The sequence below is a fragment of the Pelophylax lessonae genome (assembly GCF_965119305.1).
Source record: "Pelophylax lessonae genome assembly, chromosome: 1".
NCBI lineage: Eukaryota > Metazoa > Chordata > Amphibia > Anura > Ranidae > Pelophylax > Pelophylax lessonae.
Window position 1 is genome coordinate 863164177 of NC_138768.1, and position 25935 is coordinate 863190111.

Genomic DNA, 25935 nt, shown 5'->3' on the forward strand with positions numbered 1-25935 from the left:
TAGTACAACAGTCTTTAACAAGAACATTCCATCTTTGGCCTAGCTCCCTTCAGATTATCTACTCCAGCCAGGGGAGGGCTGGCAGCCTTAGGTCTGGGGGGCAAGTCTAGTCAAGTGGCCCATTGAACCATCGAATCAGCTTACCATCCATGCCCACCTGGTTTTGGACTTGCAGCTGTATACAGTGTCTGGCATTACATTAATCCAGCCCTGAGTGAGGCCTTTTTACCAGTTTTTACCACTTTTCAGAGTGGCCCGGGGGGCAATTGCCACCCTGCCCCCCTTGCCAGTCCTCCCCTGACTCCAGCTCCAACTGTTCCTAGGGCCCTCAGCACATGGCTCATGCCAAGACCAAGCCCAGACAACAATTCTCCACACAGGCCCTCTTTCAGGGAGCATTGCCAGAGGAGAGAGTTCTGCAAAGGTGTTCTCAAACACCTTTCTCTCCCTGGACAAGGGGTCTCAAGCTTTTTTAGTACAATGGACATTTATTCTTCAAATGTTATCAGGAGAGAATATAAGTGAAGTCCACCCATACATCAGTTCTGCTTACATCACGGTCCCCAGAGTCCATTAGACTACCTCTTTACATTAGTGCCCTCAGAGTTCCACACACCACCAATACCTTCAGCTTGGCTTTAGCAGCAGGGCAAGGCCCTGGAGGTTGAACAGGTTTGAAAATAGGAACTTCTGTCCTGTGAATGCTGTGGCAAGCATGTCATTGATTTCTAGAACATTGGCAGGAGAAACAGACCATAGGCAGCCTCTGCTGACCTAAACCCCCCCCCCCCCCAAAAAAAAAAAAAAAAAGAAAAAACGTACACCCCACTGACCCTAGCCGGGGGAAAAAAAAAAAAACCTCACTTAAACAGGGCAGATGTGGCCCGTTGTTTTTGAAAGTCAACCATCAGGGATTGGCCAAGTCAGATAAGGTTCAAGGGTTGGATGATGAGGCTGAAGCATTCAAACCATTCGAGCTTTCAAACCACCAGTTTTAGAGAAGCTACTGAACCCAAAAATGTAAATACCAAACAAACACAAACCTTTGAATACCACAAGTCAAGTCAGAAATGATTAGTTTCCTCACCTTGGCCTCAGTTCTCTCCTCATTGGTGTACTGGACTGGAGTGATGTTACATGGACTCTCAATCTTGTTAATGCCATAGGCAGATCTGAATCGGGCCTTCAGACTCAGCGTGTATGGGAGATCACTTATCGGCACGTTGGGTAGAGTGGCTGTAATGCTCTCCTTCTCACCTTATGGAAGAAATGTAACGAAATGCAGTAAGTAGGCATTGGTATATTCCAAATAATCACTTACATCCTGAAGTATGAGTCACTGGCTCTTCTGACCAGACTTCACTGGACTATTACAATATCCCCTAACTTTCACCACTACATGGCTACACCATATACACATTTAAAAGGGTGGGTGGCGAGAAACCCAACACCTTATAGCTTTTCATTGTTTTATGACTGAGGCACAAGGCTTCTTTAGAGGCTCACACTGATCTGAATGGTCTCTCTTCAGACACATACCCACCTGAAAAGCCAACATACAGGTATGCCACAGCCTTCTTTAGAGGACACTGAACCATTCACATTGGAAGAGCTTACGCTTTAATGCATCTAGTCACACACAAGTATACAATATAGCTGACATTTTGCAGCACTGTAAAAGATCAAAGTGACCCAGTAATATCAGTCTCTGCACCAGAGGAGCTTACACTTCAATGTTTCCTCATATCAGGCCCAAGCCACGGAAGAATACTACATTCTAAAATTCCAACCAGTGTAACGCATGAATTAAGGCCATTCTGGCTCCATGTATAGAAGTCCTTGCATGACCTTGGCACTGCGGTTTGGCATAAGGCCATCATGCTAACCAATGATCCAAATGCAAATAATATCAGCAAATACATTGCAATAGACTTTGAAAGACTTCAGGGAGTGTTTGGTCTTTGTTTCATTTCAAGCAAATATACCCAACCCAAAGCTCCAAACAAACCACTAACACCCCGTTCACACTGGGGCGACCTTTCAGGCGACCTTGTCGCTTGACAGGTCGCCTGCCATAGAGAAGCTGTGGACCCATTCTAATAGGAGCGACACAAGTCGCTCCGACTTAGAAAAAGGGTCCGGAGCTTCTTTGGGGCGACCTGCATTGACTTCAATGTTATGAAGTCCGTGCCGGCCGCTCCGAGGTCACGGTGCGAGCCACGACCTGTGAGGTCGCCCCGGCAAGTCGGATCGCCCAGTGTGAACGTGGCCTAAATAGAGGATACATACAGAAAGGATGCTGTTACATCTAAAAATAAATAAAAAACCGCAGCATGTCTGGCAAGGCAGAGGCCTTACTCTTTTCTGTTGTAGTGCAGTAACCCTTCTAGGACTTGTCCCTCCCCAACCTGTGACTAGATAGTGAAGGAGAAGCAGTAGAAAAGATGACCTCATCTCTGCCAATCTGCTCTCTCCTATCAGCATGTCCCTTGTGCACGTGAGCAGTGCATGACAGCCATTGGCTCCTTATGCAACTTCCCTTTTAATCTGAGCTCTGCTGTACAGATGTAACAAGAGGCTGATGCCAAGTCAGATTCAGGTAAACTGCTTGAAGTAACCTTTCCCACCCGGCATCCCTTCAACAGGGTCTTTATGCCAGGGGGGGGTGGGAAGACTCCGCAGTCACATAATCAGGAGTCCGTCCCACAGTCTACTGATCATTGGCATAGACCAAGAGCTGTCTTCAACAGCTCAGCGAATGTGCTGGAGCAGGCAGTGAGCACACTCGCAGCACAGGAAGGTCTATGGTCCATGGAAGTATGTGTGGGGTCTGTTGGTGGTAAAGGCCACCTGTCTTGCTGCTGCACTATGTGTTACATGTGTGGCAAGATGTTAAACACATTTAATAATGCATTAATGAACACAAGACTGAACCAACTTATCTTTTTAGAACTGCCTGAGCTCAGATTTAGAGTGGTTGTAAACCTCAGACATGAAATATGAACAAAGCATATCCCTCTATAGTGTGTACGGGTCTCACTCCAGAGCACCAAGTGTAATTTCTTTCTGCTGCTTCCTTCCTCTATCAGCATGAGGTCACTTCTGACAAGTTTTCCTGACTGAGAAAAGGTGACGGGAGGGTACAGTCTCAAATCTGTGGCTGTGTGAGAGGGGGTGGGGGTGTCCCTTCCCTCCAATCTCAGAGCTCTCCTCATCGAGTAATTTCATCTCTGCCCCCTGCTTTTCAGAGCAGAGAGATCCTGTGTACATTCTGCACTTTAAAAAAGGATGTAGGTTTTGACTTCTCCTCCCTGCCTTCCAGGACTCACAGGAGCCTAAAACAGCAGGGTCCTTTGCCCTGGTAAATAGACCTAGCCTGGAAGGGCTGGCTGCCCTCCTGGGATATCCAGTTGGAGGCTACAAGTGATTTAATGTGGTCCCAGCTGCTGAGGTTAAGAGAACAATCTAGAGCAAAGTCTGCTGAGGCTCACGGTACAGGGTATGGCTGATAGAAAGACACCAAGTTAAAGCCCGAGAGAGATCCTGGAGAGACTGTTGCGGTTTGACCTCTTTGTGAGGGACTTTAAGAATTTTTTAGGTTTAGTGCCATTTCCAGCGTGGAATCCCACATCCTCTATAGTAGCCTGCTTTGAAGAAGTTGCACTAGTTCTGGAGTATCCAAAGGCTTACTCCTTTCCCCCATCCCAGTTCTTCAACCAACAAACCCAATAAAGAAGCATCTGCTTGGCTTGGTTATTGCAAAGGGACTGGAAACTGCTGTGTTCCTGGCTGCTGTGCACCCAATAGGGAATAGAACCTGGGACAAACAGCAGGATCAGCTTGGGGTCTGCATTACAGGCATACCCCGCTTTTAAGTACACAATGGGACCAGAGCATGTATGTAAAATGAAAATGCACTAAAGTGAAGCAATACCTTTTTTCATTTTCTAGGCTGGCCACAAATAGGATATGTTGTAGTCCTGGGTCCCCTCTCGGTGCTCCCTAAGTTTGGTATCCCTGTCACTTATGGTTTGGGAGTAGTGCCATGTCAAGCTGACCAAGATTTCCCATAGACGCCAATGTTAAAAACTGGAAGTAATGCCATGCCAAGCTGACCAGGCTGTGTCCGTACTCGCAAGTACGTAAAGTGAGTGTACTTAAAACGGGGTATGCCTGTAAAGAAGACTGGAAATAAACTAAACAGGTACAACTTACAGTATGTTGGAGATAGTTTAATCTCTGTGCATCTCTGTGCATCACCTAAAGGCCAGTCACGTCACTGCGTATATGTAAAAGGTTTACAACCACTTTTAATGTAACTTCAATAAAGTACCTGGTCTTTGGACAGTTTTAGTCCACATCCCTTAGGCCATAAATTGCCTATACTTGCCGTGCACAAAAAACAGTTCTCAATTTACATGTGAACATATAAAGAAAATCCACTTACAAGACAAGTTTCACAAGTCAATAATAATTCAAGGCTTTACTGGATGTATTCCAAACCCCAAGGTTAAAATCATTGCAGACTCATCTCACCTTCAAACTTTCAAAGAGATAGGTTCATACCTTTAGGGGTGTATCGGGGGTTGAGCACAGCGGGCAAAACAAAGCGCACAGCTCCGTCTGCCTCCAGCGACAGCTCCCGAACATATTTCAGGGTGACCTCGGCCTCCTGACCAGGAGGAAGATTCCCAACGCTGACAGAAAATATGTCTCCGGAACTCTCTTCCTCCAGAAGGAAGGCTTGTTGACCCTGGCTGATGGCCTCATCGTAGGTCTCTTTAGCCTGAAGAATAATGGCAAAGGTTAACCATAAATGCAAGACTTAGATGCTTGTTATCCTGTATGCTTTGTAAAAAACCAGGAGAGCTTCCAAAAGGTCCTGAAAATTACATCATTAATAAAAAACATTGGCATTGTACTGTAGGAGAAAGACAAAGACACTATATGGCCAACATTTATGGACACCCAATCATTACAACTGTAGCACCCCCCTAGGAGTAGATCAATTCAGTTTTGGCTCACTGTATCCAGTGGAGCTGCATGCGATTGCTTGCTCTCTCACAAGCTGCAGATTTGCGCTCATTATCCATCTCCAAAGACACATCGATAATTCTGGAACATAGTGTGGAGGAATGTAAATGGGCAGCATCAGGGCTTTTTTTCTGTGGGAACGCGGGGGAACGCAGTTCCGGCACCTCCAGCACTGAATGTATGCCATGGCAAGGGGTGCTGGAGGGTCTACTGATGCTGGCTGCTGGGGGGGGGGGGGGATCCATTGTTGCTGGAGAGGATCTATTTTTGCATGCCAATCTAATGTTGCTGGTGGAGGATCTTTTGTTACTGGGGGTTAATTGTTGCTGGAAGGGATCTACTGTTTAGGGAGGAGATCTATTTTATTGCTTGTCTTGTTATTACCAAATTCCAAACATTACACTACAAAATAATACTTGGCCCTATATTCTCCAAAATGGGCTGTATTGGGAGCTGGGTAGAGGGTGGAACCAAGGGTCAGTGGTCAGAGGTGGGTAGGGGGCGGAGACACAAAGCGACTTAGGAACAGGGGAGTTCCTGCACCTATTCTGAGAAAAAAAAAAGCCCTGGGCAGCATGAATATTTATAGTCCCAGCTATTTTTTGTGGGCCCTGCACAAGTGGCTGCTGGGAAATTGGTATAAAATCCTCTGAGATCTAGAGTCTTATGTCCTGGAGAGGAGAAGTCCAGCCTAGAGGGCCTGCTGCCCTCTGGGCAGTCCTATGTGCTTGTAGTTCGTGAGACTTCATCTTGAAGGCCTGGAAGCTGACTAAGGGACTGTCTAGTTAGATCAGGTCTGGGATCACTGGTAAAAAGGTGTCTGGAGGACATTGGAAGGAGGCACCCATTTGTCTGAAGACAAAGTAATTACATACGGCGTGAGATCCTAGAGACTGGGCTGCAGCTACCCAGAGAGTCAGCTGAGAATGCAGAAGGGGATACTAGCTGGAATCCTGAATTGCTCAGTCCTGTTTTGTGTTAAAGGGACTCTGCTCACGGTTCCTAAAGAAAGAAGTTGGTGTCTTCCATCTGCTTCAACCAAGCCAAATCTATTACTGACCCCTACAAGGACTGTACTTAAGGTGCGGCAGAAGGTTAGGGTCTTCATCTTGTACAGTGCTCTTTTTGGAGCCTCCCACTCACTTCTAAAAAAGGTCTCCCTAAAAATAAAAAAAATAAAAAAAAAAAACACCCCTGGGCTGTTTACTGAGCCAAAAAAGGGAGGCTGCGTGTGCCTGCCTGTGGGGCAAAGCCACTGGAAAATCTCAAGTACCCAACTGCTGGCACCTATAGGGGTACTGCAACACTGCTATAACAACTTTTGACATCTTAATCCAAAACCATGACAATTGCCAAGGAGCTGGCCCATCCTTTGTGGCAGAAATGGCCTTCTAATTTTTGGGAATTTAGAGAATGTCAGCCAAAAGTTTATTTGTGAGCTCAGGTACTAATGCTGGATGGAAGATCCGGCTCACAATTGGGGTTCCAACTGATCCCAAAAAGGTGTTTAGCAGGGTTGACAATAGCACTCTGTGCAGGCCACTTAAGTTCCTCCACACCAAACTGGTCCAACCAGGCCTTTAGCAGGCTTTGTACACAGGGGCACAGTCATGGTGAACAGAAAAGGGTCTTCCCCGAAATGTATCACAAAGTTGGAAGAGCATAAAAGGTCTTTGTATGCAGTATTCATAGGACCTTTCTCTGAAAAGGTTTGAGAGTCAAATGTGCAGGATCACATACTTTGTGGTATTAGGTAGGCTTGATGGTCAGGTGACCACAAAAATGTGGCCATATAGTGTATAGTAAATGGCCTGGTTTGATGTGAACTGAGTTTGTTTCTAAGATACTTAAGAGTCTCCTTTTTATAATACATGCGACTTGACTACTTTGACTACAAAAGCGGTCTTTATGGTGACTTACTCACATTGGAAAGTTGGTACTTCCATTTTATTATTATATACAAGACTATTGGCAGTTTGCTGATTGTACCTGAACTTCTCACTAGAGAGGCAGTGGCTTTACCTTGGCTTACTCATTGTGCACCTCTGGGCACCATACACATGCTATGAATTCCAGTCTACCCTCCTGGCTGATATTACTCTAAGATTAGGATTGGGCTCCAGTGTACCGATTCTGTCACATGTGCACCTGAAGGAGGATTCCTGAAACGTGTCAAGTTGCATAGATTCTGATTGCAGTTCACATGGTATGTTGTGAACTGCTGGGGCACTATTCTTCCCACTGACACAAACTGGGGGGGGGGGGGGGTATTCTTTCCAAAGACACCAATGATGTCCAGCCCTACAATGTCTGAAGGTCAGTAAACTGGCCGTTTGTTCAGAAAGTTTGGAGACCCCTGGTTTAGAGGAAGCCAATTGTTATTAAGGGGGGTGGAAGGTCTGGCATACAACAATAGTTAAAAAGACGCCTGCAGCTCCGCAAAGCAGCAAATATATATCTCAACACAATCCAACCTTGCGGATCCTCTTCGCACCAGCTATCCCCAGACCCTTCTCTGGCTGCTTCCAGATTTCTATCTGCCATCCCCTCTTTCACTTTCTATCCTGACCCATTACATCTTTTTCTTTCACAATCAGATCTCAATCCTGCACCATACACTCCACTAACTGACCCCATGTCCTTTGAGGCTAGTCTCACCGTGGCAATGTGCATGAAAATGCGGAAATGCATACTCGTGTGTGGTGGTGACACTCTTTCTAATGGTACCACGACACCTGGTCATTCCTATTTATTGTGGCAGGCAGAGCAGTGGCAAGGTACATGCACCTTGTGGCATTACGGGCAACCCATTCAAAACAATGTGCTGCCTTACGCAACACATTAAAGGTTTGGCATAACATGCATCAGAACTCGACCGTGTGATGTCAGCCTAAAACACCTATAACCATGTTCACTGTTCCACTTCACAGTGCTATGCTACACTTTTAGCCCATATTACCATGACTGGAACAGATGTTTGTCTGACCAATGTGTCCAAATCCACCCATCCATTGGTTTAAGGACTAATGGACATCTAGTGCCGAGAGGTATTCAGTTTGCCTTTGTGGGGTCAAGAAAGAAAATATGGTCTTGAAAGAGAACAATTGCACAGTTTTGCCTTTTCTCCAGGACCACAACTGCCAAAGCTTGCAACAGCTACAGTTGAGACCATGGTTATTTTAAACTCCCTATACTTTGATTCAGTTTATTATATTCATGGTGGGAACTAATTAATGCAGGAACCATTAGGCATCTGCATCTATTTTCATGCATTTAAAGTGCCTGAAATCTAGTGTGCGCCAATATGGAAATCTCAACTTATGCAAGTAAAATCAGAAAGCTTTTCTGCCCCTTCCTGCCTCCATGAGCTTCCTAGTGATCACTGAGACAGACCAAGTTTATGGACCAGCTTTAGGAGGGATCAGGCATTAGGCTATTCCTTTGACTTTCAAGAGCTTCAACTGCAAACAATGCTAGGGAGTGCATAAGACAGACTGAATATTAAAAAGGCCATTCGGCACTGTATTAATGTTATCTGGATAGCAATGCATCCACTACCTGCTTCTTCTCCTGGAGGTCGGCTACGATATTCTTCCCCTCTATTGTGGCCTCAAAGCTGTAGACAGCAGAGTCCTCATCCATGGGGAAGACAAAGATGGCTTCCACTGCATTCTCCTCCTTGTTCTTATATTTGAGAGTCGCCGATACATCCGCCACAAAGCCTTTCACCTGGACATCAACCCAGATCCCCTGCAGAGACACAGAAGCACATGCATTTACTTTTAGTTGCTGTACGGTCACCAAAACATGGCAGCAGAACGTCATACAGTTTGTAGTTGCAACACAGTTGCAAGCCTTTTAAATGTTGGAGGGGGAACACCACCACCACCTTTGATACCACCAACAGGTTTTTTTTTTTTTAACTCTATCCTCACGTATATCATCTCCTTGAATCCCATATGAAGATCCAGGACCCCCAAGACCAACTCTATCCTGTGTGGAGACAGGGGTATTAGTCACACCCATGGAAGGCTGTGTTCTCCACCCGGTGGGTTGGTGAAACCTTGCTGAATGCAAGTTACCATGTTCATTTCTTTAGATCTAAACCACACTCTTGGAAGCTTATACATATATATATATATATATATATATATATATATATATATATATATATATATATATATAGTAAATGTAGCACTTACTCCTGTAGGAGCCGCTGGAAATTTGCCCAGGTGGATTGCTTTCTCAGCCACACTTTTCTTTAAACAGTAATTTTAATTTTGGAGAGCTTGGATAGAGGTTGAGGGAATGGAGTGGGGTACTCCAAAAACAAGCTATATGCACAGATTGAGGACCGTGAACTAATTTCTGTAAAGATGAAACATACATACCAGCTTGCAGCTTTATAACTGCTTAATCCAGTGCCACACAAAAAGTAAATATAATATATATATATATATATATATATATATATATATATATATATATATATATATATATATATATATATATATATATATATATATATATATATATATATATATATATATATATATATATATATATATCTTATACAAGGATTGGACAGAACTGTATAAAGTACACAAACATGTTTGGCATATCAAGCCAACTGATTTCACACTATACTGTACATCAAGCTGGTATATTTTCAAATGCATGCTTTACATAACCAAGAGGATTGCAATATGAGAGATGAATGCATCTTGTAACTTGACGCATTTCGTGAAGAATTTCACGTCAGTAGATGCCTCCAGCAACAGAACTCTATAAAACCAGCTTAGTTCTTTGTTCAAAACGTAGCATCTCCAAATTTTTACCCCTGCTCAGTGTCTAACATGGGAGTAGTGGAAGGGGGGGGATCAATAAACCTAATGGGAAAAATCAATGAGGCGACACACAAGAGAGATCATGGCTGTGATAAAAGTATACCAAAGTATCAAAAACCAAACAACCTAGTGTTTGCAGAGGTAAGATCATGATCAGTTTGGTTGAAGAAGCATCACTCGCCTCTGCAAACACTTGGTTTTTGGTATTTTTTTTTACTGCAGCCAAGATCTCTCGTGCCACCTCATTGGTTTTCCCATTGGGTGTCTTGATCCCCTTCCACTACTCCTGTGTCAGACACTGAGCAGCAGTCACTATTTGGAGATGCTACGTTTTATCAAGTTCCAAGCTGGTTTTATATAGGGTTCTGTTGGAGGCATCTACTGCTGAAGAAGGGAAAGTATTTCCGAAACGTGTCCAGTTGCATTCCCCTCATGTTGCAATCATCTTGGCTATGTAAAGCATGCATTTGATAATATACCAGCTTGGTTGTAATTGGTTGGGGGATATTTAGAACCATCACTAGGGACTTGGAATAATGATTGATTTTATAATAGTATATCGCACTGAATTCAGTTAAGAATGTCATGAGTTTGTGGGAGTGAAGTTAGGGGGTTTGTTAGCATTAGGGATGAGCTTCGAGTTAGAACATCAGTCGTTCGATCGTTCGCCAAATGACGAACAAATGTGCTTCTTCGCGGGAAATGAGAGTTTCCCATAATGCACTGCACGCGCGCCGCGCATTGCGATTGGCCAAAGCACGCACCCTGACCTCATGCTTTGGCCAATCAAATGATCTCTGCCATGATTTGGCCATTCAAATGATCTCTGCCATGATTGGACTAAAGGCAGGCTGCCTTTAGCCAATCATGGCTCAAGGGCAAAGTACACGCCCCACACTACATAAAGGCTGCTCGCCCAGCCGCAGCGTGTAGTGTCATTGTGCAGGCGATGAGACAGGGACAGGCACGCGATTGAGGCAGGGAGAGAGTATTTTTTTTTTTTTTTTTGGAGTCTAACAATGCAGAGAGACATTCCTAGCAGTGTAGGGAGGTCCAGGTTCCTGTGTGAGGTAGGGAGAGGTTCATTTCTTTACATCAGATACCAGTCAGAATATTGTTCATCGAGCAGTTTCTGCTACATTGTATAATATTCACAGACCTATAGGAATTCATTGCTCAGTTGTGGAACATTCTATAGGCATCACAGAGCTCTAGGAATAGAGATCGAAAAGAGATTGAAATGTCGTATGTAATTTTTAACAGCAGGCCCTGTCCCTGTGCCCTGCTAACTGAGGGGTTATGGTATTCAGGCACCACCAACACCAAACGCCCAATTTTGGGCACCTGTGTAGTACATGCAATTTCAAATTTGCATGGAATTATTACCAGCAAGTCCCATTCCTGCATCCAGCAAGAGTAACTGCGAGGCCTTGGTTACGGTGTTCAGGCACCACCTACAGCAAAGGCCCAATTTTTGGCACTTATATAGCACATGCAATTTCAAATTTGTATGGAATTCTTACCAGCAGATCTTATTCCTGCATGCAGCAAGAGTAACTGCGAAGCCTTGGTTATGATGTTCAGGCACCACCTACCACAAAGGCCCAATTTTTGGCACTTGTATGACAAGTACATCCGATATCAAATTTGTATGGATTTTTTAACAGCAGGGCCCGTTCCTGTGCCCAGCAAGAGTAACTGCAAGGGATTACAGTGTTCAGGCACCGTCAACAACCAAGGCCCAATTTTTCTGCACCTGTATGACAAGTACATGTGATTTGAAATTTGTACATAACATTTGTTGCTTTTGAAATTTCATTGCTGCAGCAGGCTACATACATTGTAGAGATGCACTTATTTACAGGCACATTCAGGGGACCCCCCAGGCACGATATTTGAAGGAATTTTTCATTTTTATAGTTTCACTTTAAGCCTCATTAAAATCAGTAAATCACTGCTCCTTTAAAAATGATTGGTTTTTAAAAAACTCTCATTGCAACATGTTCCCCAGGTCAGTACCCAGACCCCCATACACTTTTTTTGGGCAATAACTTGCATTGCATTTAAGCCTTTAAAATGAGGCCATTTGATTTTTTGAGGTTCGAGTCCCATAGACTTCAATGGGGTTCGTTGTACGAACAAACGTATCCCCTGTTCACAATGTTCTGATGCGAATACAACCGGGGGGGGGGGGGGGGTGGGGGTGTTCAGCTAATCACTAGTTAGCATCAGTATAATGTCACCTGCAAAAAGATGAATAAGGTGCAGTCTTTCCCTAAATAGGAAACCTGTTTCTGAAGGGCGAGATCCAATTCTCTCCACCAAAGGTTCAATCATCAAGGAGAGTGGGCATCCCTGCCTTGTGCTGTTGGATATGGCAAATAGTTTAGATAGTAAACTTGCTGTGTACACCTGGGCCGAAGGGGAAGAGTATATAGCAGGAAGAAATTTTTCCCCTGAAAACCAAAATTTATGAAGTACTTGCAACATATATCTGCAATGAACTCAAATGCCTATTCTGCTTCAATAGAGAGCAGCAGGGAAGGAGTTTGGCTACGTTCAGCAAAATGAACAACATTAATCACCCATTTGGTGGCATCGGATGTGTCTGCCGGGAACGAACCTGCTCTGATCCATCTGCATTTAGGATGGTAAAACCAATTTCATTCTCTGTGCTATAATTTTAGCGTATAGTTCGATATCTGTGTTAAGCAAGGAGATTGGGCGATTTTGCCAGACAGTCAGGGGGCTCTTTCCTGGCTTGAGAATGTTGAAGATATGAGCTCAACATCTCCGGTGGGAAGGAGGTTTCAGTTGCATTAAATAATTTGGTCAGGTAAAGACTTGGGGTAGAAGAGAAGGTGTGGTAATATTCATTAATAAACCCATCAGGGCTGGGGTTTACTGCATGGCATTGATTGGATTGCTTTTTGTATTTCTAAGGAGGTAGAGAAGGGGCAATTTTTTTCCTTATGGTCAGAGGGAGTTAGGGAAGGAAAATGGAGTTTGGCTAAGGAGGAAGAGATTGCAGCAGCAGAGGGTTGGGTGGTCAATGGGTCTTCTATTAGATTATATAGGGAGCCATAATAGTCTGAATGCATCTGCTATGTGTTGGGGGTTAGACAAATTTCTGTTGAGTAAAAGGGTGGAAACCGGAAAGGATGTGGAATTTTTGATTTAAGTCTATGGGAGGCAAGGCATTTCCTCCCTTTGTGGTGTAGGGAGTAGAAATGCAACTTTAGTTGGTGGAGCATGTGTTCCCGTTTATCTCGCAGTAGGGAGCAGTGTTCCAAGCGAAGCTTGGCAAGAGTGGATAAAATATACCAGCTTGATGTACAGTATGAATGGTGTGAAACCCATTGGCTTGATATGCCAAACATTTTTATGTGTACTTCCATTTGTGTGTCCAGTTGATATTTTATTACTTTTGCATTATGCCTCATAGGCAAATATTGGTTGCATGTATGTTACATATGGGGTTGGATTCATGGACGCTAGGCTGTGTCCTCTGCCTACATAATTCCCACCATGTAACATCTTCTGGCATGCCAGACCTCACATTTTTTGGTCCCCTATAGACCACATATAGCAGGTTATGGTAGAAGTCCAGTTGTGGACTTATGTGCAGAATTTTATCTCATGGGTGCGGTTCCTCCCAAAGGATAAGCTGGAAACAAAGAAGATAGACAAAGGACTTACTAGGCAGCTTCTGGTTTGTTAGGAGTCCGCAGCATTGCGAGCATGGCAAGCTTTCAGACATCTGCAACAGAAAAAACACATTTCTTACACTACAATACTTCAGTGACTGATTACCCTATTAGGCTCCATTCACACTTGTGGGACTCCAAAATTGAGCGACTTTGGAGTGCAACTGTGGATAGGCGCAACTCGGATGCTACTTTGGCTTTAACCAAAGACAATTGGCAACTGTCACATGTAAGTGCAACTTTCATGCAACTTGAGGGTTCAGGCTTCATCCACACTTTTAGGACTCCAAAAAAAAAAAAAAAAAAAAAATTACACGACTTGAGTGCAACTTTGGATGGGTGCCGACTTGGATGTGACTTTTTGTCCCTCTGCAAAGTCAGACTCACTGTTGCATGTAATACATTCTTCCATGCAACCTTGAGTGTGAACATTGAAGTCTATGGCTTCAAAGTTGCAAGAAAGTCAAACCGCAGTAGTGCATAAGCTACTGAGTCCTACGAAGTGTAAATGGAGCATTAAAATTGTAGAGACTAAAGTCTCGCAACTTTGTTGTCCCTCTGCAAAGTCAGACCCACTGTTGCATGTAAGACATTCAGGTACGATATGCATGCAATTTTTGAGTGGTAAAATTAACATTCACTTGTGCGACATGGTCATGCCATGTTGGACCACATGTTTTTCAAGCAAACATTTAAATATGTTGCAAGAAACTTTAGAAAGGTTCCTGCACTACTTGGTCCGACTTTCATGTGACTTGAGTGCCATAGACTGCAATGTAAACCCTAAAAGTTTCATGAAAGTTGCACCTGAACGTTATGCATGCGACAGTTGTCCATATTTGTAAAACTATTTATCTTCCACTTCACAATTATGTGCCACTTTGTGTTGATTATTTTAACCCTTTTGCTGGAGTATAGAGCCAAGTCTCCTCCACCCCCCCCCCCCCCCCCCAAACAGGTGTAACCCTGACATTTTAGGTCTGAAGATAACAAATTGCCAAATATTTTCAGAAAGCAAACCCTGGAGGATAAAATAGTAGCAGTCCCAGGTTTTTTTTTTTTTTTGGTCACGGTTTGTACCGATGATGTGAACAGGGGGCATGAATGGGAGTTAGGGACCTTAGATTGTAAGCTCCTTGAGGGCAGGGACTGATGTAAATGTATAATAATAATAATAATAATAATAATAATAATAATAATAATAATAATAATAATAATAATAATATTATAAAATAATAAAATAATAAAATATTATAAAGATAAATTATAATAAATGATAAGATAAAATAGAAGATAAAATATAAAATAATCAGAATTGACTGGTATTGAAGCAGGCAAGCACTTGGGGACACACAATGGGGGACACATCAATCGCATTGTAACTGCATGCAAGGAATGGGGCTGTGGAGTGTTGGTGCAGCATTCATAGGGTTAAAGCAGACATCATATCACCTCCTCATTGTCTGGCAAGCACCTCTGAAAAGTGCACTGAACACAGATCACTTTTCAGAGGGACTTATCCTAACTGGATGTGATTGAGCACAGCAAAGCCTGTGACCTCCCTGCATGCTCCCTGTGTGTTATGTGCAGCAGCTGTAACCCCAGACTCAGCCCCCCCCTCCGGACGTACCGTGTGCAGCAGATGGTGGTCAGGAGGGTCCCCTGCAAGCGATGGCGGGTCTCTGAGATGTCTGCAGTGTAGAGGAATGGAAAAGGAGACTCCAGCCTGCAGGAGATCTTATAGATCACTGGGTGTGTCGGCATGCAGCAATCACACAGCATGGCTTAAAGGGACACACCATGACTTTCATGTGTATGGGAGGAGGGCAGTACTGGAGTGTTCACAGCTGCAGCTTCACCCAGCACAGCCCCAGCACAGCCCCAGCACAGTCCCAACACAGTCCCAGCACAGTCCCAGCACAGCCCCAGCACAGCCCCAGCACAGCCCCAGCACAGCCCCAACACAAGAACAAGGCAATGATGTCCTATGACTTCAATTCACAGCAAGCGCTGAAAAAAAAAAAAAAAAAAGGGCGTGTTGCATTACATCATGTTCTGATTTACTGTAATGCACTGCAATGTGCTGCAGCATAAAATAAATAATTACATTAAAAAAAAAAAAAAGCACTTTTATAAGTTTTAACAACGCAATCCACAGAAAACATGCGTACATTATGGACACATTAACCCCTTCCCCTCTCACCTGTTCACCCCCTATGGAGCAAAACAATTTATACATTTCTGCTACTGATCTGTTTATTCATCAGTAACTTAAGATAAGATGACAGGGTAATACTTATTATTATTATTATTTTTTTTTTTTTGAGGACAAACAAGACTTTTTTTATTTTATTTTTTATTATGATATTGTCTTGAAACAATTATTTTTTTTTTTTTGTTAACCACTTGCAACTTTTTATGTCACGCGGTATTTGCACAGCAATTTTTCAAACGTGTATTTTTTTTTTTTTTTTTTTTGGAAATGTGTTTTTTTTTTGGAAAAAAAAAACTTTCATAAATTAAAAAAAAAAAATTACTAAAGTTAGCATGATTTTTTGCATGTAAAAGATGACATTTCACCGAGTAAATAGATACCTAACATGTCACGCTTGTGGAAGGCGCCACACTTCGGTACTTAAAGGGTAACTCCACTTTCGTGGGGATAAAAAATAGCAAATAAAGAAAAAAACAATACAGCGTATACAATTGCAACACAAATCATATTGTTATTGAATGTTATTAAAAACTACCTTTTCTTTTCCATCTGCAGCTGTTGTGATTTTCTGAAAATGCAATAAGGCCGCCTGGAGCTGTTCTGTACACAGAATGTATACTGACCACACCCCCAGAAACATAATTTCCTGCTTGTGTGATTGGCTCACCAATTTTCCCAGAAGCCTGCACTAAGATACAAGTCAGATTTCTGGCATCCCCTGCAGCAACAATGTCATTTTTGGTGAGATATTCCCAATAGGAACACATCTAAAGGGATGCAGGCCCAGCAGATTTCCTCATTAGAGCTCTGCAGCTGTCACAGCTGATAGATAATTATGAAACCACTCCCATTAGACCCGCTCTGCACAGAGGAACAAACAATGATTTCTTCAGAATAACAAAAGGTAGGAATCTGCAACAAAGTTCATTAAAATCCGTGTAATGTACAGAGATCACCCGGGGGTTGGGTTTTCAGCAAAAGTGAAGTTACGCTTTAAAAAACTCCATAGGCATCGCTTTTTTCGGCTTTGGTTGGACACATCGCCATTTTTGCCAATAGGTCCCAACCAATGATTTATGGCTGAGACCAGCTGATCGTCTGTGTCCAATCACAGCACAGAGTCCTGTATGTGCAAACACAAAGGTCACTGTACACAGAACATCGATCTGGCTGGGAGAAAAAAACAGCCAGATCTGTTCGGCTTGAGCTGTGTCCAATCACAGCACAGCGGCGGCTCACGTGCCCCCTTCCCACAAGTGCTGGATCATGTACTAGGTATGGGATCCGGCACAGGAGAGCCGTTCTGCCACCTTCTAACCAAGTTATGTGGTTAGCAAGCGATTAATCAAGGCTGACAATTATTGTTTCATGGGGGGGGGCTTGCTATGGGGGCACCTGAGCCGAGTTCCAGCTCCGTGTGTCCATTCAGACACGGAGCTGCAGCCCAGCCCCACCCCCTTTCTATTCTCATTGGCTGACGGACTTTGATTGACCGCAGCAGGAGCCAATGGCGCCACACTTCTGTCTCAGCCAATGAGGTGGGGAGTCCCAGATGACCGAGACATTCTTACAACATCACTGGAACTAGAGGGACCTCAGGTAAGTATTGGGGGGGAGGGCTGAGGGGGGCTGCTGCACACAGAAGGTGTTTTATCTTAATGCAAAGAATGCATTAAGATAAAAATAAACCTTCTGAATTTACAACTCCTTTAACCACTTTCAGCCCCGGAGGATTTGGCCCTATTTTGCGATTCGGCACTGCGTGACTTTAACTGACAATTGCGAGGTCATGCAACGCTGTACTCAAATTTGACGTCCTTTTTTTACCACTAACAGAGCTTTCTTTTGGTGGTATTTGATCACCTGTGCGAATTTTATTTGTTGCGCTATAAACAAAAAAGTGCAACAATTTTGAAAAAATAACAATATTTTTCACATTATTTATATGAAATTCTCAAAAAAAAAATTGTAAAAATCGAATTTTTTTTAACATTTTAGGCCAATTTGTTTTCTGATGCATATTTATGGTAAAAAAAAATTGCAATAAGCGTATTTTGATTGGTTTGCACAAAAGTTATTGCGTTTACTAACTACGGGAAAGATTTATGTCATTTTTATTGTTTTTTTTTTTAGTAATGGCGGCGATCTGCCATTTTTTTTTTAGTGAGACTGCGACATTGCGGCGGACAGATCGGACCCCTAACTGACATTTTTGACACTTTTGGGGTTACAAGTGACATTACTACAGTAATGAGTGCTAAAAATATGCACTGTTACTGTAATAATGACACTGGCAGGGAATGGGGTTAATTTTACTGGTGATCAAGGGGTTAAGTGTCTCCCTAGGGGTGTGATTTTAACTGTGGAGGGGCGTGGCTTGTGAAGTAATCACAGAGACATACGATCCTACATAGCAGGATCGCATAGCCTCTGTGCTTACATCAGGGAGAATGACAGATGGCTGTGTTTACATCAGCCGTCCGTCTTTCTCCCTCTGCAGCGGGAGATCGTGAGTGACTGGCGGCCATTGGAGCTGCCAGTCACTCGCTCTAGCTCCCCAGGGAACGAGCGGGGCCGGGAGCACGCCGCCCCCCACAGGCGGCTGAGCAATTGACGTACCCCTACGTTACGTTGCCCAGCAGCGGCTGCCTGCCGCAGTATATCTGCGGTGGGCGGTCGTTATGTGGTTAAGCCCAATCGAGAGACACTAGCTAAAATTTAGTCCACAAGGTTGGCGCTCAGTTTGGCTCTGACTACCAGGGCCGAGAAGAGTTTGCGCTGGAGTGGTGCTCGCTTTTACTTTCAGCGCCATAGGATTGGGCTTATGTTGGCAGCCAAACTGACCCCCAAGGTTCGCTCCCATGCACTGCCAAAGCTGCGTTCCATTAAGGGGGGATACACCCAAAATCCACAAAAGATTATGGAGGGATTCCGGGACTTCTACTCTCGGCTCTACCAGTCGGATTCCTCAGGGTCCCGGGGGGGGGGGGGGGCTGTAGACCAGACGGCTTCGGGACCAGACGGCTTTCCTGCTGTTTATTATAAGAAATTTGCGAATACTTTATCCCCATACTAGGCTAGTTTTTTTAATTCTCTTCGGGAGGGGGGCTTCCTGGATTTGGACTTGAACACGGCATATATTACCATTATCCCTAAGCCAGATCAGGACCCTGGTGAAGTTAGCAAGTACGGGCCCATCTCTGTGATCAATAACGATCTAAAGCTCCTCCTGACCAAACTTTTAGCTAACCAATTGCTTCTTATGTTCATAAGGACCAGGTGGGGGTTCATCGCCGGGCGGCAGGGTCCTCACCAGATCCGTCTGGCTATCTATGTCCTATCGATGTCATATCCCTGCTTAGGTCCAAATGGGATGGGGGTCCCTCTCAGGGAGGGTTTTTATTGCCCATAGACTTCCAGAAGGCCTTCGACACAGACTATTGGCCCTATATGTTTAGGGTCTTGGATGTCTGGGGGTTTGGTCCCTGGTTTCTTATGACCCTGCATGCTCTCCTCTGTATTCCTCTCCACAGGCCCAAGTGCGCCTGCAGGGGGAATTCTCTTCCCCTATCTCCATAGCACGGGGTACAAGACAGGGCTGCCCACTGTCCCCTTTAATTATTGCGATCGCTATTGAGACCCTGGCAGTGGCAATTCGGACCAAACCAAACATTCAGGGGGGTGCGTTGTGGGGATCGGGAACATAGAGGCACATTGTCCACGGATGATCTGTTATTTTTCCAGACTTCCCCTACGACTGCGACCCCTAAGGTGTTCAAATTGCTCCAAGACTTTGACAGGATATCGGGGCTGGAAGGTAATATGGCTAAGTCTGTGGCGCTGAATGTTTCTGTGTCTGTGAATGTGGTTGCTCACCTTAGGGACCACTTTCCTTTTACTTACAATCCTTCTCATATCCCGTATTTGGGGATACAGTTGACGGCTTCTATGGACTCGTTATACAAACACAATTACCCTCCCCTGATCCATAAATTGGAAGCGGACCTCCAATGGTGGTCTCTTCATCATCCTGGCTGGGTAGACTCCATACACTTAAAATGACGCTAAAACCAAGAATTCTTTATTTTTTAGGTCCCTGCCTATACCTTCCTATGCATATTCCCCGTTCGGTACTTGATCGATTTAAGGCAAGATATATTTGGGGCAATAAGGGACATCGATTTTCAAAAAAAATTTTACTCTACCCAAAGACTCAGGGTGGGCTGGGGTTGGCTGACTTGTTTAGATACTACCAGGCGGCTCATCTCACACAACTATCAGTAGTATATACTTGATATTCCAAACCAGACTGGGTGTATATGGAGAGAATGGCGACTCCAGGCTTTATGCTAGATTACCTTTTGTGGTGCGCTCCAAAACGTAGACCTCCTCTCTCTCACTCGGGGAGGCTGTGGGATAAGCTCCGCTTTAACAGTACCTTAGTGTCCCCTTTCAATCTGTTCGCTCATTTGTTTAATAACCCGGATTACCCTCCAGGGCAAGATATTGAGGCATTTAAGTGGTGGCATGACAAGAGATTATACAGAATTGGACAGTTTATTACCCATACAGGACCTTTTACACTCTGTTGTTGTACAGAAGTCCTTAAAATGCCTCAGTTGGAACGTTTTTGTTTTTTCAAATCTCACATTTTCTAAAATCCCTCCAGCCGGTTAAGCCGGATCACTATCAAGTGACCCCATATGAAAAATGGTGCACGGAGGATGTGCATCAGCGGGGGGGGGGGGGGGGTATCTCTCTTATTTATGGGCTGCTACTGGGCTCCCCTTTTAAATTCTCTTACACAATGGACTGGGTTACTGATCTGGGTGAGGACAGAGACACTGAACCATGGCACACTTGTTTCCTGAGGTCATATTAGGGCATACTGAATATTGTCTTGATAGAGCCAAATTTAAAGATGCTCACCCATTGGTACTTAGTGCCGACCCGGCTAGCCAAAATGTACCCCTCTGCGTCGCCTCTGTGTATTTGAGGCTTTCAGATGTCGGGGACAATGTGCCATATTTGGTGGGAATGCCCTAGGATCCATAGCTTCTGGAATGGCATTTTTGTCCTGATCCCTGGAGTAACGGGACAGTCAGTGCCCCAGACTCCACGTATAGCACTCCTTAAAGTGATTGTAATGTCTTGTTTTTAAAAATAAAAAACATAACAAACATGTTATACTTACCTCCTTTGTGCAGTTGGTTTTGCACAGAGCAGCATGGATCCTCCTCTTCTCGGGTCCTTTGTTGCTGCTCCTGGCCCCTCCCTCCTGTTGAGTGCCCCCACAGCAAGCAGCTTGATATGGGGGCACCCGAGCCGAGCTGCAGCTCCGTATGTCCATTCAGACACAGAGCTGCTGTTCAGCCCCACCCCTCTCACTCCTGATTGGCTAACTGACTTTGATTGACAGCCACAGAAGCCAATGGCGCTGTGGCTGTGTCTTAGCCAATCAGGAGAGAGAGTCCTGGATGGCCGAGGGTCACGTGGACATCTCTTTAGAGAGATGGGGTTCGGGTAAGTATTAGGGGGTTCTGGGGAGGCTGCTACACACATTAAGATAACTGAAGAGTACAAAATCTGGTGCAGTTCTGCATAGAAACCAATCAGCTCCAGGTTTTTTTTTGTCAAAGCTTAAAGTGTTACTAAAGCCAGGACTCTGCATTCACTATATCTGGTCTCCCCAGGAGCCTGCATTCACTATATCTGCTCTCCCCAGGAGCCTGCATTCACTATATCTGGTCTCCCCAGGAGCCTGCATTCACTATATCTGCTCTCCCCAGGAGCCTGCATTCACTATATCTGGTCTCCCCAGGAGCCTGCATTCACTATATCTGGTCTCCCCAGGGGCCTGCATTCACTATATCTGGTCTCCCCAGGGGCCTGCATTCACTATATCTGGTCTCCCCAGGGGCCTGCATTCACTATATCTGGTCTCCCCAGGGGCCTGCATTCACTATATCTGGTCTCCCCAGGGTCCTGCATTCACTATATCTGGTATCCCCAGGGACCTGCATTCACTATATCTGGTCTCCCCAGGGTCCTGCATTCATTATATCTGGTCTCCCCAGGAGCCTGCATTCATTATATCTGGTCTCCCCAGGAGCCTGCATTCATTATATCTGGTCTCCCCAGGAGCCTGCATTCACTATATCTGGCCTCCCCAGGAGCCTGCATTCACTACAGTATATCCGGTCTCCCCAGGGGCCTGCATTCACTATATCTGGTCTCCCCAGGGGCCTGCATTCACTATATCTGGTCTCCCCAGGGTCCTGCATTCACTATATCTGGTCTCCCCAGGACCCTGCAGTCACTATATCTGATCTCCCCAGGAGCCTGCATTCACTATATCTGGTCTCCCCAGGGGCCTGCATTCACTATATCTGGTATCCCCAGGGACCTGCATTCACTATATCTGCTCTCCCCAGGAGCCTGCATTTACTATATCTGGTCTTCCCAGGACTCTGCATTCACTATATCTGATCTCCCCTGGAGCCTGCAGTCACTATATCTGGTCTCCCCAGGACCCTGCAGTCACTATATCTGATCTCCCCAGGAGCCTGCAGTCACTATATCTGGTCTCCCCAGGACCCTGCATTCACTATATCTGATCTCCCCAGGAGCATGCATTCACTATATCTGGTCTCGCCAGGAACCTGCATTCACTATATTTTGTCTCCCTGGGACTCTGCATCCACTATATCTGGTCTCCCCAGGAGACAGCAGTCACTATATCTGATCTCCCCAGTAGCCTGCATTTACTATATTTGGTGTCCCCAGGAGCCTGCAGTCACTATATCTGGTCTCCCCAGGAGCCTGCATTCACTATATCTGGTCTCCCCAGGAGCCTGCATTCACTATATCTGCTCTCCCCAGGAGCCTACATTCACTATATCTGGTCTCCCCAGGAGCCTGCATTCACTATATCTGGTCTCCCCAGGAGCCTGCATTCACTATATCTGGTCTCCCCAGGAGCCTGCATTCACTATATCTGGTCTCCCCAGGGGCCTGCATTCACTATATCTGGTCTCCCCAGGGGCCTGCATTCACTATATCTGGTCTCCCCAGGGGCCTGCATTCACTATATCTGGTCTCCCCAGGGGCCTGCATTCACTATATCTGGTCTCCCCAGGGTCCTGCATTCACTATATCTGGTATCCCCAGGGACCTGCATTCACTATATCTGGTCTCCCCAGGGTCCTGCATTCATTATATCTGGTCTCCCCAGGAGCCTGCATTCATTATATCTGGTCTCCCCAGGAGCCTGCATTCATTATATCTGGTCTCCCCAGGAGCCTGCATTCACTATATCTGGCCTCCCCAGGAGCCTGCATTCACTACAGTATATCCGGTCTCCCCAGGGGCCTGCATTCACTATATCTGGTCTCCCCAGGGGCCTGCATTCACTATATCTGGTCTCCCCAGGGTCCTGCATTCACTATATCTGGTCTCCCCAGGACCCTGCAGTCACTATATCTGATCTCCCCAGGAGCCTGCATTCACTATATCTGGTCTCCCCAGGGGCCTGCATTCACTATATCTGGTATCCCCAGGGACCTGCATTCACTATATCTGCTCTCCCCAGGAGCCTGCATTTACTATATCTGGTCTTCCCAGGACTCTGCATTCACTATATCTGATCTCCCCTGGAGCCTGCAGTCACTATATCTGGTCTCCCCAGGACCCTGCAGTCACTATATCTGATCTCCCCAGGAGCCTGCAGTCACTATATCTGGTCTCCCCAGGACCCTGCATTCACTATATCTGATCTCCCCAGGAGCATGCATTCACTATATCTGGTCTCGCCAGGAACCTGCATTCACTATATTTTGTCTCCCTGGGACTCTGCATCCACTATATCTGGTCTCCCCAGGAGACAGCAGTCACTATATCTGATCTCCCCAGTAGCCTGCATTTACTATATTTGGTGTCCCCAGGAGCCTGCAGTCACTATATCTGGTCTCCCCAGGACTCTGCATTCACTATATCTGGTCTCCCCAGGAGCCTGCATTTACTATATGTGGTCTCCCAAGAACTCTGTATTCACTGTATCTGGTCTCCCCAGGAACCTGCAATTACTATATTTGGTCTCCCCAGGACTCTGCATTTACTGTATCTGGTCTCGCGCAGGACACAGAACATGGAACTGCAATTATTTTAGTAAATATAAATTGCTAAATACCTTTTCTCATCAGCAGTATATAGCAGTCTTGTGACTTCTATCAGTTCCTGGTGAAGCTTGTAGGAGGAGCTTTCATTCTCCTTTGACTGTCCTATGAGACTGCAGGACCCCTGACCCTCTGTCTGGACAGTGCTGATTGGCCCTGTGCTAATCACATGCACCCTCCCAAGAAAAAAAAAAAAACTTTCCAGCAATACACACCAAACTGAGATTGCCCCCAAGGCTCTGTTCTATCAGGAGATGGATTGGGGACAGTGGAAGAAAGGGAGGATCAGAGAAGACAGGATCAAACAGCCTTTTTACACAATGCGGAGGATTAACCCCTTAGGTTCCACAGTGAATATAACAAGCATGCTTTACTGCATATACAGACTGATTTTACTTTTGTGGGTTTAGTAACACTTTAATTGAACAAGATGAAGTTAGAAGCTGATTGCTTTCCGTGCAGAGCTGCACCAGATTTTGCACTCTCCAGTTTTAGTAAATCATTCCCACAGAGCTTTGAAGCTCTCACTCTGCCTCCATGGGGATGATTTACTAAAACTGGAGAGTGCAAAATCTGGTGCAGCTCTGCATGGAAATCAGTCAGCTTCCAGTTTTTTGTCAAAGCTTAAAGTGATTGTAAAGGTATTTATTTATTTATTTTTTTTAAATACCAAACATGTCTATACTTACCTGTTCTGTGCAATTGAATTGCACAGATCAGCCGCAAACCTCCTATTCTCAGATCCCCCACTGGCGCTCCTGGCCCCTCCCCTTTGTCCAGTGCCCCCATGAGAAGCCGCTTCCCATAGGGTGCACTCATGCGTGCTCGCACCTGAGCACCGCTGCTGCATCCATTGACACAGACAACGGGGACTCGGCCCCGCCCCCTGTGGGGAGAGAAGAGCTGCAGATGTGTATGGCGCTGGATCGAATGTAGGCTCATGTAAGTAAATGGGGGGGGGGGGGTGAGGGGGTGATGCTGACACCTAAACATTTTTTACATTAATGCAAAACAAATAATGAAAGGGATTGTAAAGGCAGAAGGTGCATTCTGTGCATTAAGATTAAAAAGCCTTCTGTATGTCTCAGCCTCCCCAGCCCCCCTAATACTTACCTGAGCCCCAACTCTATCCAGGGATGTTGCAGGAGTTTCTCAGCTGCCCGGGAGTCCCCTCCTCATTGGCTGAGACAACAGCGTGGCGGGATTGGCTCCCGCTGCTGTCAATCAAAATCAGTCAGCCAATCAGGAGAGAGAGGGGGCAGGACCAGGTCATGGCTCTGTGTCTGAATGGATACACGGAGTTGTGACTCGGCTTGGGTGTCCCCATAGCAAGCTGCTTGCTGTGGGGGCACTCAGCAGGAGGGAGGGGCCAGGAGCAGAGAAGAGGGACCCGGAAAGAGGAGGATCCGGGCTGCTCTGTGCAAAACCAACTGCACAGAGGAGGTAAGTATAACATGCTTGTTATTCAAAAAAAAAAAATAGACTTTACAATCACTTTAACCATTTCAGCTCCAGAAGGTTTAACCCCCTTCATGACCAGGCTATTTTTTTGCGATTCGGCACTGCAATGCTTTAACTGACAATTGCGCTGTCGTGCGACTCTGTACCAAAATAAAATTTATGTTTTTTTTTTCTCACAAATAGAGCTTTCTTTTGGTGGTATTTGATCACCTCTGCGGTTTATATTTTTGCGCTATAAACAAAAAAAAGTACCACAATTTTGAAAAAAAAAAAAAAAAAAAACAATATTTTTTACTTTCTGCTATAAAACACAGCCAATAAAAAGAAAAATAAAAAATCTGATTTTTTCAGCAATTTAGGCCACTTTGTATTCTGTTACATATTTTTGGTAACAAAAAAAAAATCTTAGTAAGTGTGTATTGATTGGTTTGCGCAAAGTTTATCATATCTACAAACTATGGGATACATTTATGGACTTTTTATTTATTTTTTATTGT

General features: G+C 44.9%; 1 protein-coding gene across 1 annotated transcript in view; it reads right to left on the bottom strand.

Annotated features, from left to right (window-relative positions):
* LOC309550172 (von Willebrand factor A domain-containing protein 5A-like) overlaps positions 1-13641 on the bottom strand; it is a gene marked incomplete at its 5' end in the record, with an annotated part of 50757 nt that extends 37116 nt beyond the window's left edge. Inside the window, 4 exons of the mRNA XM_082250600.1 lie at positions 1088-1257; positions 4567-4786; positions 8593-8784; positions 13570-13641. Coding sequence (XP_082106726.1) covers positions 1088-1257; positions 4567-4786; positions 8593-8784; positions 13570-13641 — 654 coding nt within the window. The remainder of the gene's footprint in view (positions 1-1087; positions 1258-4566; positions 4787-8592; positions 8785-13569) is intronic.
* Between the last annotated feature and the right edge of the window lie 12294 nt (positions 13642-25935).